The sequence below is a fragment of the Thunnus thynnus genome, chromosome 5 (genome assembly GCF_963924715.1).
Source record: "Thunnus thynnus chromosome 5, fThuThy2.1, whole genome shotgun sequence".
Lineage (NCBI taxonomy): Eukaryota > Metazoa > Chordata > Actinopteri > Scombriformes > Scombridae > Thunnus > Thunnus thynnus.
The window spans coordinates 3,631,415-3,650,469 of record NC_089521.1 but is presented as its reverse complement, the minus strand read 5'-3'; the positions used below and the strand labels follow the sequence as shown (position 1 = coordinate 3,650,469).

Genomic DNA, 19,055 nt, shown 5'->3' with positions numbered 1-19,055 from the left:
GATAATCCTTCGTAATCAAACAGGCAGTGTGTGTTCATTTAAAAGACAAACCCTTTATATTTCATGAACATACCTCATAGTCCATCTCAAGGCAGGCAAACATGGGGTTTTCAAAGCCCACATCAACTCCTACTACATGGTAGACCAGTGTGTTGGCTTTATGGGCTTCCAGAGGAGACGAGATGGTCAGTCTTGCAGCTGCATCTCTGTTCAGAATATAAACCAACTTCTGTTTCTCTATTGCTCCTAAACAAGGGAAAGACAGAAAAGGCATACACAAAGATTAATTTCATAATTTCACAGAAATGTTTTAATATACAGGGCTTTCGTCTAAGAATGAAACAATGTCATTTTATACCACTGACACTGAGAATTTTCAATTCTAATTGGCTGGAAGGTCTGGACTAACTTTTAGTAGCTGACAGTATAACTAGACATCTATGACAGATTTGTTTGTTTGCCATTCTAAATTAATGCGCCAATAGCAAACTGTAGTTAAAGACAGCGGTGAAGCTTAGCTGAAGGTTATTTGTGTAACCAATTTTCTTAAGATAGCTGCTAAGTCAGAAACACTCAAATTTTATTTCACAGGTGTTTGATATTTGCGTGATGATGGCGGTCCAAATTAATTAATAGCAAGAGGAGGAAAGAGGACTTATAACTGCTGTTAGCTGCTGTGGAGCTGGTAATGTGTCTGTCTATAGCTAGGTTTACATCCAAATGTAGCAAACATTTTAACCAAATTTACCAAAAATTGGCACGAGAAAATTCAAATTAATGTGCCTTTCCCTCTATTGCTATTATGCAAATATTTGCAGTTGGGCCATCTAGATATACAGTTGGTGGTAATAAACCAACTTCATCTGTGTTCTATCTGACATGAGGTTAAGCAGATACTGACGTTTTTCTTATTTGGGTCAAATGTTCGTTTCATGCAAATATTTTAACTTGTGATATCACTTCGTACCGATCATCACAGCTCTGCCTTTTGGGTCCACTGCCAGGAACTGTCCAGGGACGATGCGCCGACAGCCACTCTTCCCAAATGTTTCCTGGTGGATCTTCTCAAACATGTTTTTTGATGGATGATATTCCAGGATGACGATACGACCGCTGTCACTTCCAACAACAATGTAATCTACAAACACACACCAACATACATAAATACAACATATGGGTTTGGTGGAACATGTGACAGAAAGATGTCTTTTCCTTACACTTCAGTTTACAAATCATTTACCTGATGCCACAGAATTGTGGTTGAATGTGTTTGTCTTAAATTTAGATCTTAACAAACCAGAGAGAAACATTTCCCCTCTAACACAGGAATATGATAACCAGCGAAATTTCTGCACATGTCACTGAGGGTAAAAACACAGTTGCAGTCACGAACACATGTGAGTGAGTGCATGTACACTTCAGTTGCGTACCTTTGGTTCCTCCAGTGAGTCTGAAGGCCATCAGGGATCTTACGATGCCAAACACCTCCACCGTGAGCAGAGTGTGCACCTTTCCTGTGTTGGCATCTGGTCGCAGTAATTCCAAGATCTTTCCCCTGGAAACGACAATCTCCTGCATCTTGGTTCCTATCAAGATACAAACATCTCATTCAGCATGTGTCAGAAGCTTTGTGTGGCTTTTTTCTCAGATAGCTGTGTATTATAGTTGCAGTATTACACAGGATGTCTCACTAAAATCTGCCCCCCTTTCATAGAGAATTACACAGAACTGCAACGGTTGTTCCATTCCATTCCAATCAGTCAATTGAATCTTCTTTGCCTTATTCAAGAGGAAACTGAATACTTTTATGTTTCGAAATGTTTTGAAGGGGGAAAAAGCTATTTGATGACATCATCTTGAGCTTCAGAAATCTGCGATGAGCATTATTCACTATATGCTGACTCTGATTTTTAGACAAAGTGATTAATTGAAAATAATCATTAGTTGGAACCCGGCATTTTCTGCAAAATGAAGCCACTTTCCCTAAATTGCAGTAGCTTTTAACAGCAACTTTTGTCAAATATCAAAAGAATGATAAAAGTGAGTATGCCATTTTCTGATCAACTTTTCCTAGTTCTGTGTTTTAAAAATCAAACTGCAGTTATGGCAAGACATCTTACTTTCCCACCACCAGATGTGATATTTCCAGGATGAAATCATTTGGAGGCCAGGACAAAACTATAGTGTATATACTGTATATGTTTTGTACTACATTCAATGGTGTTGCTATTCTTTCTATTGATGTACAGTCCAAGAAAAGTCATGACATGATGAAAACTCATATCAAATGCAGACAAAACTGAAGTCCTGATCTTTGGCCCTGACAATCTTCAGTCAGCAATCAGGCAGAACCTTGGTGCCTTATCTTCATCTTCCCGGTCTTGCCTGCACAATCTTGGTGTAATTTTCGACCGATCCATGAGTTTTGAAGCGCATGTTAAGACGCTAACTAAATCATGTTTCTTTCACCTGAGAAACATAGCCAAACTCCAGTCTGTGGTATCAAGAAATGAAATGTTAATACATGCTTTCATATCATCACGTTTGGACTACTGTAACTCTCTTTTTACCTGTCTTAATAAATCTTCCATACAACGCTTACAAACTGTCCAAAATGCTGCTGCTCGGCTTTTAACACAATCCAACAGATGGTCACACACAACTCCTATTTTAATCTCACTGCACTGGCTTCCAGTAAATTTTAGAATTCATTTTAAAATTTTGGTGCTCACTTATATAGAGCCCTACATGGCCAAGCTCCACAGTACATTAGTGACCTTCGGCATCCCTACACCACTAGTCGTGCTTTTAGATCCTCCACCCAGGGCTTTCTAAGTGTACCTCATCCACATTTTAAGACCCGGGGGGATCATGCCTTCCAGTCAGCAGCCCCTAAGCTTTGGAACACTCTTCCAGCAAGCTTAAGGTCCTTGGATAATGTAGACTCCTTTAAAAAGCAGCTAAAAACCCATTTGTTCAGACAGGCATTTGGGTAGAACGTGATATTTTATCTTAATTTGTCCATTTTATCTGCTCTCCTTGTATATTTTATCTGGTGTTTTTGTTTTTTATTTATATTTCACTTTATTTTATTTCTTTGACTGTGAAGGTACTTTGTAACGGGTGTTTGTGAAAGGTGCTACATAAATAAACTTTGCTTGCTTGCTTGCATATTGATCACTTATAATGTGAAGGCCTGTGCATCAGCTGAATAGACCCAAAACACACAAAAAGAACACAAAACAATGCAAAAGACATAAGCCAGAAAAGACAGGTCAAAAAATACAGACTGGTGAACAGACAGGTCAGTAGTGGACAGACACCAACCCTACAATACCTGAACTGCAACTGCCTGACTAATCACTCATAGACAGACTGGAGATAACCCAAACGGGAACGGAGAGCAGGCCCGGGAAGGACAGACAACAGCACGTTGGGCAACCTCACCTGAGAAGTTTCCATGGATGGCGTGGGTGATGCCAGTGGCACGCTGTAGGGTGATATTGTACAAAAACATGGCTCCTTTTCTTTCTGTGACTTCCCCACTCTGTTCCTCAGGGGCTGCAGACAGAGCGCGTACCCCAGCTCAAATCTGTAACAGAAGGAAAGGAGGACAAACAGGTTAATACATGAACTGCAAGACGAAAGTACAGATGTAATCCTGTTGATGGTATAAGCAGGTTTCTCTCCTATGACCAGCCTACAAATAATTGTGTTGTTGGCAGAAAGGTGACTGTTAAAGAGGGATATTCAAACTGAACTGAGGAAGTAACATTGAGGTGAAATGAGCGCTGGCTACTTTCTAATTAAACTCCTGACAATAAAGCCATAAGAAGCTGATAGAAAGATAAAATGCCTACTGGGCAAGGTTGGATGTTTTAAAGTACTACCCGTTAGCTTAGCAAGTAGACTGAATACTTATCAGTATCTTTTGTTTGCAAACTTCACAATTCTGTTGTGAACCAAGGTAGCACAGCGTTACTCATATACTTTTAACTTAAAAATATTCGTATGTTAAGGCTATGCACACAGTTTAGCTTACACGGCTCGTTTGTTAACATGAATTAAACGTTCATACAAAGCGCCACTTTTTTCCTGACACTTCCTCTGTTTTCGACCTATATTAGTGAATATGGTGCACCGTTTACACACATACAGTGTCTGTTTGATTGAGGACAAAGTGAAGATTTGTAGAATAAAATATTTACCGGCGTGTTAAATGAGATGATTCTGATTTCAGACGGATAAAGTTTCATTTACACAAATTATTTCACTGCAGCTCCTACGATGACCCGCCGTTGGTGGGTCCTTCGACAGCAGCAAAACCGTCACAATGAGGTGGTCCTCGATGTGCCTGACGGGAAAGCTGCGCAGTGATGTAGTAGCGCGGACTCTCCAGCAGATGTTGACAAGGAACACAAATATCTCAGCACAGTTACATTTATACTTTTCAGTATCAAATACTTACTATGAAGAAATGAAATTGCGTTTCCTGGGCTTCGTGAAAAGGTAGCATAAATGCAGCATTTATTAAAACTTAAAGATCCTCTCCAGGCGTGTATTAAGACAAATAAAAATACTCTGCTTGGCTTGGAACAATGAAAATGCAAATATATTTAATTTCAACCAGCTGGACACAAGATGCCTCCTACTTCACTTTAAAGTCCTTTCTCTGTGTATGTACACTAGAGCTTCAACTTTCCACAACACACTTTAAAAAAAATGAATATTGGACCAGGATTGGCTCCTAACTAGTTGTGATGTTACAAATCATGTTTGTAGGCCCGCCCCTTAAAATCTGATTTTCAGTGAGCACAGAGAAACTTTCCACTTTCAGCAGATGAATGCGAAAACTTCTAGTGTCAAACTCTGCACATACATCATTCTGTACAGTGAAGCTCAAACATTCAATTGTAGGAACAAGAAAAAAATCACATTTTTGAGTGGAGAGGGAATTTAAGAAGAATTAAAATTAAGGTAAGAAAAAAAGAAAAAAGATTTTAAAAGATAATAGAGAATACAAAGAATCTAGTGTGCAAGGTTGAATTGGTACAGGCATTAAAAACTGTAGCAGTGTTAATGAACGTGGATTGTGTAAAAGATCTATATCAATAAAAATCTAGTTAATGTTCTACAATTCAGAAATACGGAACAGACAGAGTGCAGTTGTGCAAGACGATCACGTGATCCAGTAATTGTCCGTACAACTTTGTTGAGGTAGTGTAACTGGAACATGCAAACTGCAGCCAAACACAAGTTTAAAAAAATACATTAAAAAAGAAAAATTTAATAAAATTTTTAAAATTTAGTTCAAATTCTACTCATTACTTATGTCAACAAAGGTGTCGTGGCAGCACTAGAATCAAGTGTCCTCAAGATGGTGCAAAACCACATCTGACACTGAGTCTGGAAATAGGCACACACACACACACACACACACACACACACACACACACACACACACACACACACACACACACACACACACACACACACACCACTCACCTCATTATACTCCTGCTACACTCTGAGAATACTGAGAACAGATTTGAAACACACACACACACACACACACACACACTAGATCATTATGATCAGTGTCAGTGATTTCTGACTTTACTTACTTTTTTTTACTCATTTCAAAACATCACTCTCAAAAATCACATCTGCAGCAATTTCATGTTGAACTTGGTTCTTGGTGTGGACACACAAGCAGTTTTTCTGCTGAGTTGATGTCACCAATAATTAAGTATGCCTATCAAGTTGATAGGAAAACTATAAATATTAATGATGTATTTCACTGTTTAAATATTCAAAGGTGAGTTTTCAGCCCATTTTTGCAATCATGGACCTCATATAAATGACAAACGTACAAGAACTATTTAATAGTAGTAGTTTCTCTTCTGAATAGCTGATCAATCGTTATTGTGAAGCTGCTGAGTGAACTTGATTAGGAGACTACCTGTGTTTGCTTTTAAAATAAAAGCTGTAATTACACTATTACATTATTCTTCTATTTACTGTTTTTATCTGTTTCCTTTTCTTCTTCTTAAACATGTATTACTGTTAATGTTTATGACTGTCAAAAAGGTTTTTTTTTAAAAAAAGGTTAGGTTAAATAGGATTGATTCCATTTAAGGCTCTAAATACATTTTATTGAATCCCAAAATGTTCAGACTTCAGCTCAGAAATGAGGATGTGAAGGAATGTTTATGCATATGCTTTAGTTCAGACTTATTAGTGGAATAAATGTACATAAATCTATTTGTGATTGTTCATATTTAATTTAAATCCTAGACTGTATATATTAGGTGAGCCACTAATTATAGTGGACAGTAGATCTCTAGACTTGATAAAACTAGCATGATGGTGGAGTGGCAGGTTTTGTTCAGGGGCTAGAAGACTCCAGGGGAACCGTCTTCATGAATGGATTATTCAGCTCGGCATGGTAGCCTGGTTTTATCTCAGAATGTGAGACAGAATTGATCATGAAGTGATCAAATAGACTGGTGTTTTAGACAAGCAGTCTAGATTTTATAAAAGTTAAATAAAATGAAAATGACATAATATTGGAAAAGAGGAATCTATAAAAAAGCCAGGCAGTAAATTGGGATATTTGAGAATGCAGGTATGTGCATGTGTATGTATGTGTGCATGTATGTATTCATATGTGCATGCAGATGTGCTGTATAGCCTATATATGCTCATGTGAGAATGTCTTTTCATTCTTTCTATCTATATGATTATTAAATTGTTTGCTCATTAGAGAATGTTTTTGTTTGTTTATGTAGCAGAATCAATAGAATATAATCATAGAAAATAGTCAAAAGACAACAACACTCCTATCAAAAATATTATACAATACACTATATTAAATACAGCACTGATGCAATGGAATATGATATACTGCATAGGTCCATGATATTTTGAATATGGTCTGTGAAAATGACTAAAAAAACTAATTGTTTTTCCTGTGATGAACAAGCACCTGGAGACAGCGGCAAGGAAAAACTCCCCTTTACCAGGAAGAAACCTCCAGCAGAACCGGGATCTGGGTGGGCGGCCATCTGCCTTGACAGGTTGGGTTTAGAGAGAAAGAAGGAGGGAGGGGGAGAGGGGGGAGAGAGACACAGAGAAGCACAGCAACAACAACAACAACAATAATAATAGAATTATGACTAATTATAATACTGGTAGCAGTGGGTGTCAAGCTGGACCAAAGGTCAACTGCAAGGTCACCTGCAAGACGAGAAAGCACAAAGCATGTTTTATTGCTACTAATGCTAAAGTAAAGGATCTGAATTACTTTAAAGATCCCCTCCAGACATGTATTGAGATGTATATAAAATATTCTGACTAATATTTTCAATAATAATTCGTGTCTGATATGGTTTACCTTGAAAAAAGTTCAATTATCTTGTTAAAATCCTTAAAACGACATTTCCTCTTTCTCCCTCATTAAAAATCCAGAATATATAAATATGCAAATATATGCAAATATATTTAATTTCAGAAGTTTAACTGCTGGACACAAGACGTCTCCTACTGTAAAGTCCATTCTCAGTATGTGTGCAGTGGAGGCTTCAAGTTTCCACATCACACTTGCCAGGATTGGCTTCAAAACTATTTGTGATGTCACAAATCCTGCTAGTAGACTCATACCTTAAAATCTGATTTTCAACGAGCACAGAGACAGCCGATACATGTGAAAACAAACTCAGCACATACATCATTCTGCACAGCGAAGCTCAAACATCCAAGTGCAGGAATAAAAAGAAAAACACATTTTTGAGTGGAGGGGAACATGGCCTAACATCATGGTTATAACACGCACTATATTTTAATTGGAAAAAGGGACGACAGGAAGTTGTAGATGTGTGCTTGTTAGCTTGACAGCTGCAGCCGAGCCGCCGGGGTCTGAGAGGACCGTCCCTCCCAGGATACATCAGCTCACACAGCCTCCCGCCTCGTCCAGGACTAGAGGGCCGTCCTGGAGAACAGTCCGCGGTCTTTTTCTCGTATTGGACACCTCCTCGTCACTCATTTTTATTCAGCAAGCGGGTTAGCAAGCTTTTAGCCTCCTCAACATCTGGTGTCCGATGCTTCTGCATAGCTAAACCGCTAGCGCATTTTTTTCTTATTCTTCTCTTTAACCGAAGTCCCTTTAAATTCCGTTGCTCGTGTGACTTTGTATCCACACAGAGTGTAAAAAAAAAACAAAAACAAACAAAAAACCCACACACATTTAGATTCAGCCAACGTGACTGCATGCCATGAACGACGAGAGCCGCTAGATGCCTGAAATAAGCAGGAGCAGCAGCAGCGAGCACGGCTGAAATGTGGGATTTCATCCTGAAGCCTGCGAAATACAACTACTACAGCGAGGTGAGTCTTTGAAAAAAACACACAATTTTTAAGCAACCAATTTGTCTATAACAAACACAGCTCGGCTACAGATTGCTGTGGTGGTGGTGGTAATGATGAAGAGGCAGGCATCATTCTCCTCCTCCGGTGCCTGCTGCTGGTGTCGGAGGCCATCGGCTCCCTGCATCTCCCTCTGCCCGGTCGGAGATGCGTCGATGTCGCTGACCTGCCTGACAATGTCCGCCTCTCTTTCGCCTCGCCCATGGGCATCAGTTGAGTAGCAAAGTACGGACACTGAGGCAGAGTGTGGACATTTTTACCAAACAAAAACCTTTATGTGAGTCCCACGTTTTATCTAGCAGGTTTTACAACACTGGAATAAAAAGTTACAGTTCAGATCTTATCCAGGGAGCAGTGCACCTGCTGTGCTGTCTGAGTTTAGTGAAGTGTAAAACTAAACCTGCAAGCAAATAATAGGATTTTAGTCAGTGTATAGAAAATGTGTCAAAGTCTCTTAAAATACAGACGACTTTATCGTTTTGACATTTTTTGTCCCAGATGACATCAGATGCAGCGGTTTGTCTGACATTTCAAGCATCCATTCCCTACTTTCTTTCCTACTCTGTACCCTCTTCTTCCCTCTCTTCTTTCTTCAGTCACCTTCTTTCTCCTTTCTATGCTTTTTTTTGCCTCCACACCCCCACTTCACTCCCCCTATCTTCTCCTGTTCTTTATACACTTGACACCCATCTGCCCTTCTCCCAGCTTCTCTCCACTCTTCCTCCCCTTTTGTCCTCTCATCCCCCCATTTATCTCTCTGTCTCTCTTTTTTTCCCCTCCATCGATTTGCCTGGTGGCGTTGCTAAGAGACAACAGCAGTCGGAGTGCTGTGAAGGATAGAGTAGATGAAGGGGCAGCTGCTTCTGCTCTGTAAAAAAAAAAAGAGGTGGCGATCGGGAGGGAGAGTTCTCTTCTCTTTTCTTCTCTTGTCGTCTCTTGTCCTTTCTCTATGTTTCCATTATGTTGTAAATGGACACTAGATAACATTTTCAAACATTTGAATGTCAGCGTTCCCACAGTTTAGGCTGTTTGATAAGATTACATCTCCCCATCTCATTTTGTAGACAAGTTGGAAACTGTTTGTACTACAGGAGAGGAGAGGGTGGAGAGGTCATGCTGAAACATGTTGACTATGTATGCAGAGGAATGGTTTCTAGGTAACACACCTCCTTTTGTTCTATATGTCAAACGATGCTGGTCGATCAAGCAGAGACGTATGGCCATGATTCAACATGTCTGTTTTTTTTTAAATTGTTAAATGTTCTTTACTATCTGACATAGATTAAGACCAACCAGGGGATGAGTGTGCATGATCTCATCCACGTAAAGTGACCAGGCACCTTAGGCACATCCCAATTCCCTTATTTGGTCCCTCCTCGCTCCTCGATCAATAAGTGAGGAAGGATTTCTGAGGAGCCATGAGAGAAGCTACATGAGAGCAGCCTTCATGAAAGTCTTACACCGGTCGACACACCCACTTATTGGAAATCAGTTATTGATTGGACGCTGCTGCTGATTGGACAGCACTGATACATCACTGTAGTTTTACACTGGACTGGACAGACAGATTCAACTCAAGTGTGTTATATTTGATTTGTTTTCTGATTCATCATTAAAAATAGAGAATCTGTGTTAATTGGTGGTCTGATCAACAAAAGAACCATAAACAACTTTCTTCATTTATTAGAACTTTTTTTTTTTCTTTTCATGATGTGTTATTTCCCCCACTAATCTTTATTATAGATCAAATTAAAGCCAGGGAGAGGAACACATTTTAAACACATTTATTCAGTCCCATCTGAGGACTGAAAATCCCTGAGCGTACTATAGTTCCATGTGAGATATATTTACACAATTTCCATTTTTCCCCTGAAACATAAACTCCATCAAAAGTCGCTGCAGTTGTTAAAGCAGACTGACAGCTGAACCAGCTGCGATCAGTCGCTGCCGTCATCAGAAACAGACATCGCTTCATGTGACGCTTCAGGAAAGGAAAGGACATCTTATTTCTCTAAAAGCATATTTCCCAGTTTCCTCTCTCCTCGCATCTTTTTCCTCGCATCTCTCCCCGTGTCTTCAGTGAGGAGGGACTGAGACGCAAGCGAGGGAAACGTGGATGCAATTAAAGCACACCTTGTATTTAGATGACCTTTCCTTTGCCCTCTAACACAGCATGACCTGAGCTGCTCCTCTGTGACCATGTTCACCAATTGATTTTATGGACTGAATTTTTTTGCATTTTTTTAATTAGACAAACCTGTTTTCATGTAGGACTTTACTTTATTAGTGACCCTTCGTCTGTATAAAATAATGTGGGTAAGCAGTTTCCTGTCCACATCCAAAAAACTGTGGAATAAGTACTGGAATTTAAAAAAACATGAGAAAACAAATAAAAGTGCACTTGAATCAGAGCTGTTTTAAGGTAGTACTCCTCTCTTTTATTCTTGATTACCAGTGAAGTCACTTGTCAGCCATGACTGGAGAAACTCACCTATCACTCAACATTTGTGTCAAACGCGTCCCTACCGTTTCTACCTGCTTTTTTAAAAAAAAACACCTTACATCTTACATTATATATAGACTATGTCAGGAGCGAGATTAACCAAACGCCTCTGTTATCCCTCTCTCTCTTCTCATCCCATGTGGACATATTTTTAAAAGAACATAACAACACACCAGCTCGTCTTCTAAGAAAACCCCAGAGGCTTAAATGTAAGCAGGGAGAGTCTCACACTAGCTTAGCAAGTGTCATAACCTTCAGCCTAGCCTCCTGGTTTAATCATCTAACTGTTAAAAATAAACAGAAACGTCAGCAGTCTGTCACCCAGGGAAGTAAAATCACCGGCAACACCCACCTTCCACATCTCAACATTATGTTAGCGTAGTGATAGAAAAGCTGCTTTACGACTCACCTCACCTCCTCCATTCTATTTTTTTCCTTCCAAGTTCCCAGACGCGACGTACTTTCAACATGCATATCTTATTTTGAAAGGCATTTAGTGAACTGAATGTTTTTTGAATAGGTCCCGCAGAAGTTGCCACGCATCATGTGTATCCAATGCATTGAGCTCAATGCTCCAATTCCCACTCTGGATTTTTCCTGGCTTTAAAAGAGGCTTAGATGCTGCCTCAACAAAGCAGGCCTGGCTTTGTAATCATGGCCAATATAACACCTAAACCCCTTCTATTCTAATTTTATGCTGGTATAGACACTCTGTTGTGGAGTAGACTAACATCACACTGTTCTAGTCGAAGCAGTCGGTAGATCCAGTTGATGTTGTTTCCATTACTTAGAGGAGCAGAGCAGATTCATTCATTTGTCAGAATTCATCACTACTACTAGTACTCTCTCTAAATTTTTCATTTTGGGGGTTAAAGTGTTCCTCATGTCCGCACGCTGGCCTTGCAGCACTTTATTAACAGCTGACTCCTCTGTTTTTCTTCTCTCTAATAGGCTACTCTCAGCCTGAAAGCCATGCTATGCTAACCCTGTTTAGTCACACACTGTTTACAACAGTGCTCGTAGCTAAGTGACCAGTAAAGAAAGGCGTTCTCTTCTGTCCATTCAACTTAAATTCTTCCCAAGCCCATAGTGATTTATGATCTTATCATGGGCTCTGCAGTGAAGATATCCATCAGCTTATAGTTGTATAAATCAGCAGAAAAGTAGATTTATTTATAATTCTTTATCTTTGATATTTAACATTTTAAGATTTTTCATACTTACATAGGCAAACACTGTAAGAAGCTTCTGTCTGAGCATGAAAAAACGAAAGAAAACACAAGATATACATAGTTGTCTTCCTCAGTCTCACAAATACCCAAAAAGGTGCAGTTTATGTTGCACCTGAAACCCATTTTTCCTCATTCTGTTTACAAAAAATCTGTCAAATGACATGACAGACTGTGCATTTCAAACGATTTATCAAAAAGAAGTAACTGTGTGAAAATAGAAGGTAGAATTTGTTTAATTGATGTGAGTATTGTGCTGCCTGTACAACACCACAACAATTCTTTTTAATGTATCACTGGCAGTAAAAATTCAAAGGGCCTGCACATAAATGTGTCACACCATAAAACACAAAAAAACGACAATGACCTTGGAGCTCGGAGAAAGTGCCATTTAATGAAAAATGTGCAAGGCTAAACTCATTTCATGAGTTTCAGCTGTGCTATTCATTCTTTCTAAGCGAGCCTGGAGGCCTTTACCACAACTGTCCAAATAATTCTGTTCATAACTCGCAATGTGGTGTCACACCATTCATTTCTCAGACAGAATGTATGCAGTCAGTGCAAGCCCCGACAACCCTGAACATGTGATTTACAGGGCAGATACTGCTGCAGACGAAAAATGCGATTCCATTTAACTTCAAAGGATGGGTTCACATCTCGTCTGTTTGTCTTAAAACAACACTTACATTCCCATATGTCCATTCAAACTGTTTCTGCTTGCTATAATCATTCCTCCTGTTCATAGTGGCCATTAAGAGATCCTTCCTCCTTCCAGTGTAAGTGATGAGGGACAAAACCCACAGTCCTCCTTCTATGTAAAATGTATCCCAAAGTTTATGTGAAGGACGGCTGCAATTAATGATTGTTTGCATTATCAAGGAATCTACTATAAAATGTCAGGAAAACTTTAAAAAATGGGTGACAAATTAAAGGAAAAACCAACATAAAGCATCTTAGTAAGGTCTCCTCATCCACTCTTTAGCTCGCCAGACCACTGCTTCTCTCTCTCTCTCTCTCTCCCCCTCTCTTTCTCTCATCTATTTTAAAATGAGTCAGGCTAACTTTACTTGTGACGCTATCAAATGAAGAGAAATTATGTCCTTCCCTCTCCTCCTTCCCCTCATGACAGGCAGGACAAAACTCTAATCAGTCTGATCAGCAGCTGTGATTGGCCACCGCAGTGTTACAGGTTGCAGTCTAACGCACAACCCGTCTGCTGCCAGCTGGTTACCTGAGACTGGTGCTGCGTGCATATTTAAATCATGATGGCAAAAAGAAAGGGGGAAAAAGTCATTTTTTCTCAATGAAAAACGTAGTCTCCTTAAAGCAGACAGACAAACTGCCAAAAAGAGCAAACAAGATGCAGCAGTGACACAACGAGCGTTTGAAACAGCTGTTCTGTATTTTGAACAGTCAATAAAATTCAGTAAATAGAAAAGCTTCCCGTTTCATTACTTTATATTCATGTAATAAATATACAAATGTCAATTAGATGGTAGTCTGCATGAGAAATAAAGAAAAAGGAAAAGAAAACACGGTTATAATAATCATCCGCTAATAGTGATCAATTTGACCCGGATGGACGTGATCACTATAAGCATAAGTTTCCACTGTGCTACAAAGAAGGGCTGTAATCTGCTGGTCGATTGGTCGATTAGTTGGTCGATATGCTCTCGTCTGACTAAATTCTCATTGGTCGACCAGTGTTATCAGTCCAGCTCGGAGCACTGCTTGTTTTGGTGATAATAAGGTTGTAGCTTGTAGCTTACTACGGTAGGAAAGAGGCTTCGGTTGTGTTTTAACATTTCACTTATGAGTTATTGACATGTTCATCACTCTTAAGTGTCCTCTGGAAACACTTCTGGTGTTGTTTCTGTAGTGTGTTGTGTTGTGGTATTTGCACATTTTCTAAATGCTGCTCATTTCTTGTCAAATTGATTAAGATGTTTTCTTAATTAGCTTGTGTTTTGTCTATTAGTATCTGTTTTCTTGTTGCCCTTGTTGGCCACCGTACAAACCCTAAAGACAATGAGGCTAAAAAGCCCTCTCATTGGAGAAGCTGGAAGCAGAGAAGTTTTTTAGCATTTTTGCTTAAAAAATTACTTAAATGATAAATCAAATAAAAATAATTGCATATTAACTTTCTGGTGATCAACTAACTGATTAATCAGCTAATGGTTGCAGCTCTAATGTGACCCCCGACTGTTCCTGACCGTTGTTTTAAGACAGACTTTGCAGAAATGATGCAGAATGTTGCTGTGGTTTTATTAATTAATTACTTACACACTCTAATCAACAACATAAAGAAGTTAGGGCTTCAACTAATGATTATGTTCATTATAGAGAAATGCCCTATCACAATTAACCAAAAGGTTATGTCATCACATTGTTTTGTCCACGATCACAATATGCAGTTCATGATCACGTCAGACAAAACAAAGCAGCAGATGTTTTCATTTGAGAGTATTTGTCATACTTGCTTTATGATTGACTTAAGCTTTATAAAAAAAATCAGGGCTGACAAATCTTCTTTTGATCAGCTAATCAACTAATTGACTAATCGTTTCAGCCCTTTTGACAGTTAACATATCAAATCTGTAATTCACACACACAGCGAGGCAAAACTCAAGCCTGGCATGGACTACTGGACATGAGACGTCAGCTGACAGACTAAGCACTGAGCCAAGAGGTCGCTAATAGGATTCTTACCTTTAAACCATGTGTACACACACACACACACACACACACACACTCTCTCCTCATTATACTCCTGCTACACTCTGAGAATACCGAGAACAGATTTGAAATGTAAATCCCTTCTGTCGAGTGCCATGAATCTTCACAGGGTCTGTGACTGGTCGGCCATGGCAGTCCCCCCCCCCCTCCCCCCGAGTCAACAAACTAACTGTTAATATATTGGCTTATATCTCAACACACATTCACACACAGTTCTCTTTTTATAGCAGCCAACAAGGCATCCTAAACTAAAAAAAAGGTTACACACAAGTTCTACTAAATGCAGCAAGGGATGCATGATTCAAGATCTTGTAATAAAATATATCTGCAAAGAATTTTTACTCTGTGGATGGTTGTCTATATCATAACAGGAATTTCAGTTCACGACACGCACAACAATCTACAATGGAGGTTACCAGTTCACAATTTAAAAACAGATTTGAAACTTGCAAATGTCTTCATGAAAGCTATCTCAGGGCGCTGCGTGTGTGCGTGAATTTGGCTGCGACAGCGAATTTAGTTCGTAATGAGCTGGAGAAATTGTATGATGTGCATCCAGTTTAAACAGTGCCTGGAAAAGCCTGCAGTGAAGTATAGTTTATGGGCCTTCATGAAAGACTTGTGATACAAAAAGGCACCAGGCTGAGTTCACATTGTGGTGGCTCTAATGAGAAACCCCTCCAGCCTGTGAAGCCACATGCAGTAGCATTGGAAAAAAAATATATGATGATACCACACAATGCTAAATGCATAGTGGAGGGAAAAAAGTATTCTCCAGACACACACACACACACACACAAGGACAAACACACACACACACACTCTATCCTATCATTTTAAACTACTTAACTTTCTCACACACGTTTAACTCCTTTATTGATACGGGTATTGGAATCAATGCTAAAAACCACTTAGTGTAAAACCAGAGCACACCTTGTAGTCTGCAGCGTACTGTACTACTGTTTATATAAATTACTGGAAATCAATTCAGTCTGACTTTTGTTTGTATTAATCTTCATTTGTTTGCCACTTCATTGATGGTTATCTGGTTTGTTTTGCCAATAGAAATCACATAGCTGCTTAAATTAATAGCTTCTGTTCCTGCCTATAAAAGCACACAATTGCTGTTGGAAAATTGCATCACTTTTCGCTCATGGAGCAGAAAGAGGACACGCCATTTAAATTAAATCACTGTCAAGATTAAAGATAATAGATAATGTGTTCATTCAAACAGTTGTGTCATACAGACACTGTTTGAAGTGCTCTCTCTAGCTATGCTCTTGAATTGATTTATCTAACAGAAAACTTAAGAAAATACCTTTCCAGACAACAGGGGCTACATTTGCAGCACTGTAAGCAGTATCATTTTATTACATCAGAGGAACACCTTTGGTTTATTGTTTTGGGAAATAAGTTTATTCTCTTTCTTGGTGAGAGGTAGAGGAGAAGATCCATATCACTCTCATGTCCACCTACCAGCACTGTAAACGCTGTGTCTACACAGGAACAGTGTTCAGGAACAGTGTTGAGTGTGCTCAGAGCTCAACACACAATCACTGACCACATTGTTGAAATGGAATGGAAGAAAATACAACTTGAAGTGTAAAAATATTGTGGTTATGCGTGAGTGTGAGTGCAAAGCGAGCTGTTACATGACCTGTTCTGTTCTGACTTAAAAAATGTGTTTGAATTGCCAGAAGCGTCGTAAAGCCCGCTAATTAATATGTCATATCTTGTTTGTTTGATCAGGATTTTGTTCTCTTTGGAGCGAGCCATGCTAGTTATTTCCAGCAGTCTTTATGCTAATCTAAGTTAGGCGTACAGATAAGCCCTAGTTTAAAGTCATACTATGCAGGATTTATCGGTCGGTGTTTGTAAACACAGCATTTAAAGTCGGCCCCTCCTCCTCCCCGGCTCAACGATACCAGAGCGAGCCGAGAGCAGAGCGCGTGCAAGAGAGTGAGCGGTGCTGGCGGAGCGAGCTAAAAAGCGAATGAAGAGAGCGAGCAGCGGTAGCGAGAACAGTCGCGAATCAGATAATCAGATAAATAAAACATTATTTTCTGATCGTTTCACGGCGGTTACGTTCTACAACACGAATAAACATGCCCACACCTCCGCACAACCCTGCGGGAAGGTGCTGCATTGATGGATTTGGTGTGAATCCAACTGAAACACATGCTTATCCTGTCCGCTGAGGTCTCTCTGCTCTGCATGTGTTCGTGTGTAGCTCAGCCCCGCCCTCGGTCAAACAGACACACTGACAGCAGAGGAGCTGAACACAAGCAGCACTCTGAACACAGCAGAGGAGGGAGACGGAGAAGCAGGGGAAACACTGAAGTACATTAAAAAAACAGCGATGTAACCTTACAGGCTGTTATTGTCTGGGGGCTACATACCCACTACCCAAAGGTCGATGCCCAGAAGTGTCCCAAACACAGCGAAATAATAAGAAAATACAGGCAGTGGGCAGAGTCTCTGTAGATATACACTCCACCACACACTTCTAGTAGGTCATAACTGATGATTGAGAGGGATTATTTTTGTATGAGTCTATAGATTATTCTTTAGGAGAATCCTGCATAGTATACCTTTAAGCATAAGCAGCCAACACAGTCAAGATAAACCCGCCACAAAAGATTCTTATGATTTACTTTGCCACTGCGAGCAAATCCACTGATCACGGCGATTCCATTGAAATGAATTTTGCTTTCATTTTTAATACTAGTGCGACCATGCCCTTATAGTGCTGTAGTTTTCTTAACAGTCAATACTGCTCTCTTTTCTCTCTGTGCTTTTTAAAATCAGCTATTAAAAAGCCAAACCAAACCAGATGAAATACCCTCTAATGTGTTTCATGAATACGTCAAGTAAAACAAGTGGACTACAAGCACCAGTAAACACCATTAATGTTTTCAGCTGCCCACCGAGACCAGACAACATTGTAACGCTCAGCAAAAAAAACTATGAGCATTCCAGCATTTCCCCAAATGATGAACTCAATGCCCAAACTCCAGATTAGATTTCTGGGCAGTCACATGCCTTGTACTGCAGAGGGTGCTTTGGAATTTGAACTCAGCCGAATAATATAATTATAGATCACCGTCCTGCTCACACACCCTGATGATGTTCATCATATCATTAGAAATCTGCAGTGGCGGGACTCAGAAGCCCTTTCCAATCTTGTCTAATTAACTCATCAGGAAAAGCTTCAACTAGGTTAATCTGATACCCAGGGAGCAGACAAGAGTTTTAATAGAGTCACACAAACCTAACTGGGTTAGTCTCCTCTCCTCTCCTCCCCTCTCCTCCCCTCTCCTCTCCTCTCCTCTCCCCTCCTGTCTGAATTTTTTGATGGCACAGTCACTGTCACTTTCTGTCCAGAGGGATTTCGAACTGGGTTACCACACACAGGTCATCTTATTGATACAGCCTCAAAAGTGTTACTTTCTCTCTCTTGGTGTGCCTCTCTTCGCATGCGTATACCTGCAACACGAGCTAGCTTAATTGCACAAGACCCTCACAAGTAACAGATTAAATAAGTAGACACAAGCATCATATTGATGTTCCCGTTACTGAAAGGAGAGCTTTGGTCATAGACATGCTGGGTATCAGACAGATGGGCTTTCCTCAGTGAAGAACAGCATGTTCATGGATGTGAAGTAGATAATCAGAATGTTGGTTTTGTTGATAAATAAACGTGTGTGGTCTAGCAGATGCATGGTGGCCTGTTTGTTTCTGAGCAGAAACATCTGGACAGATGCAGGTCCAAAAAGTACACACTGTGAGAATACCCCAAGGTGCTTTTTTTGTATTTCACCCTTGTTCCAGGCAAAAAAAGGAACTTGATTTAAAATATGTGAAATTAGTGCTGTGTGACAGGAACTCTCCTCTTTCCACGTATCTTTGGTTGAATCTGACAGACATGTGTTTGTCTTCTCCCAGTTAGTCTTTGTCCTCAATGCTACCCATCATGACCAGCAAAAAACACATCAGGTAGCTGCAGAGGCAAAATGCTGGTTTTTTAAATGTGATTATGAATAGAAAATATATATTTTCTATTCATAATCACATTTATGCTTTGGTCCCATTAAAGGACCAGTGTGTGGGATTTAGTGGCATCTAGTGGTGAGGTTGTAGATTGCATACCGTTCTGGGCTACT

The 19,055-nt window shown here is 39.8% G+C and overlaps 1 protein-coding gene and 1 long non-coding RNA gene across 3 annotated transcripts in view; one reads left to right on the top strand and one right to left on the bottom strand.

Moving 5' to 3' along the window:
* sf3b3 (splicing factor 3b, subunit 3) overlaps positions 1-4,370 on the bottom strand; it is a 33,285-nt gene extending 28,915 nt beyond the window's left edge. Inside the window, exons 1-5 of one of the 2 annotated variants that reach the window (XM_067588742.1) lie at positions 4,261-4,370; positions 3,448-3,592; positions 1,431-1,586; positions 968-1,138; positions 74-246 (exon numbers count right to left, since the gene is read on the bottom strand). In XM_067588742.1, the coding sequence (XP_067444843.1) occupies positions 74-246; positions 968-1,138; positions 1,431-1,586; positions 3,448-3,517 (570 nt within the window). In that variant the 5' untranslated portion in view covers positions 3,518-3,592; positions 4,261-4,370. Of the gene's footprint in view, positions 1-73; positions 247-967; positions 1,139-1,430; positions 1,587-3,447; positions 3,593-4,208 lie in introns of both variants that reach the window. The other variant, XM_067588741.1, reaches the window with a different exon arrangement.
* Positions 4,371-6,994: 2,624 nt separating this feature from the next.
* The window catches only part of LOC137182506 (uncharacterized), a 34,981-nt gene continuing 22,920 nt past the window's right edge, over positions 6,995-19,055 (top strand). Inside the window, exon 1 of the long non-coding RNA XR_010928346.1 lies at positions 6,995-8,385. This is a non-coding gene — a long non-coding RNA (uncharacterized lncRNA). The remainder of the gene's footprint in view (positions 8,386-19,055) is intronic.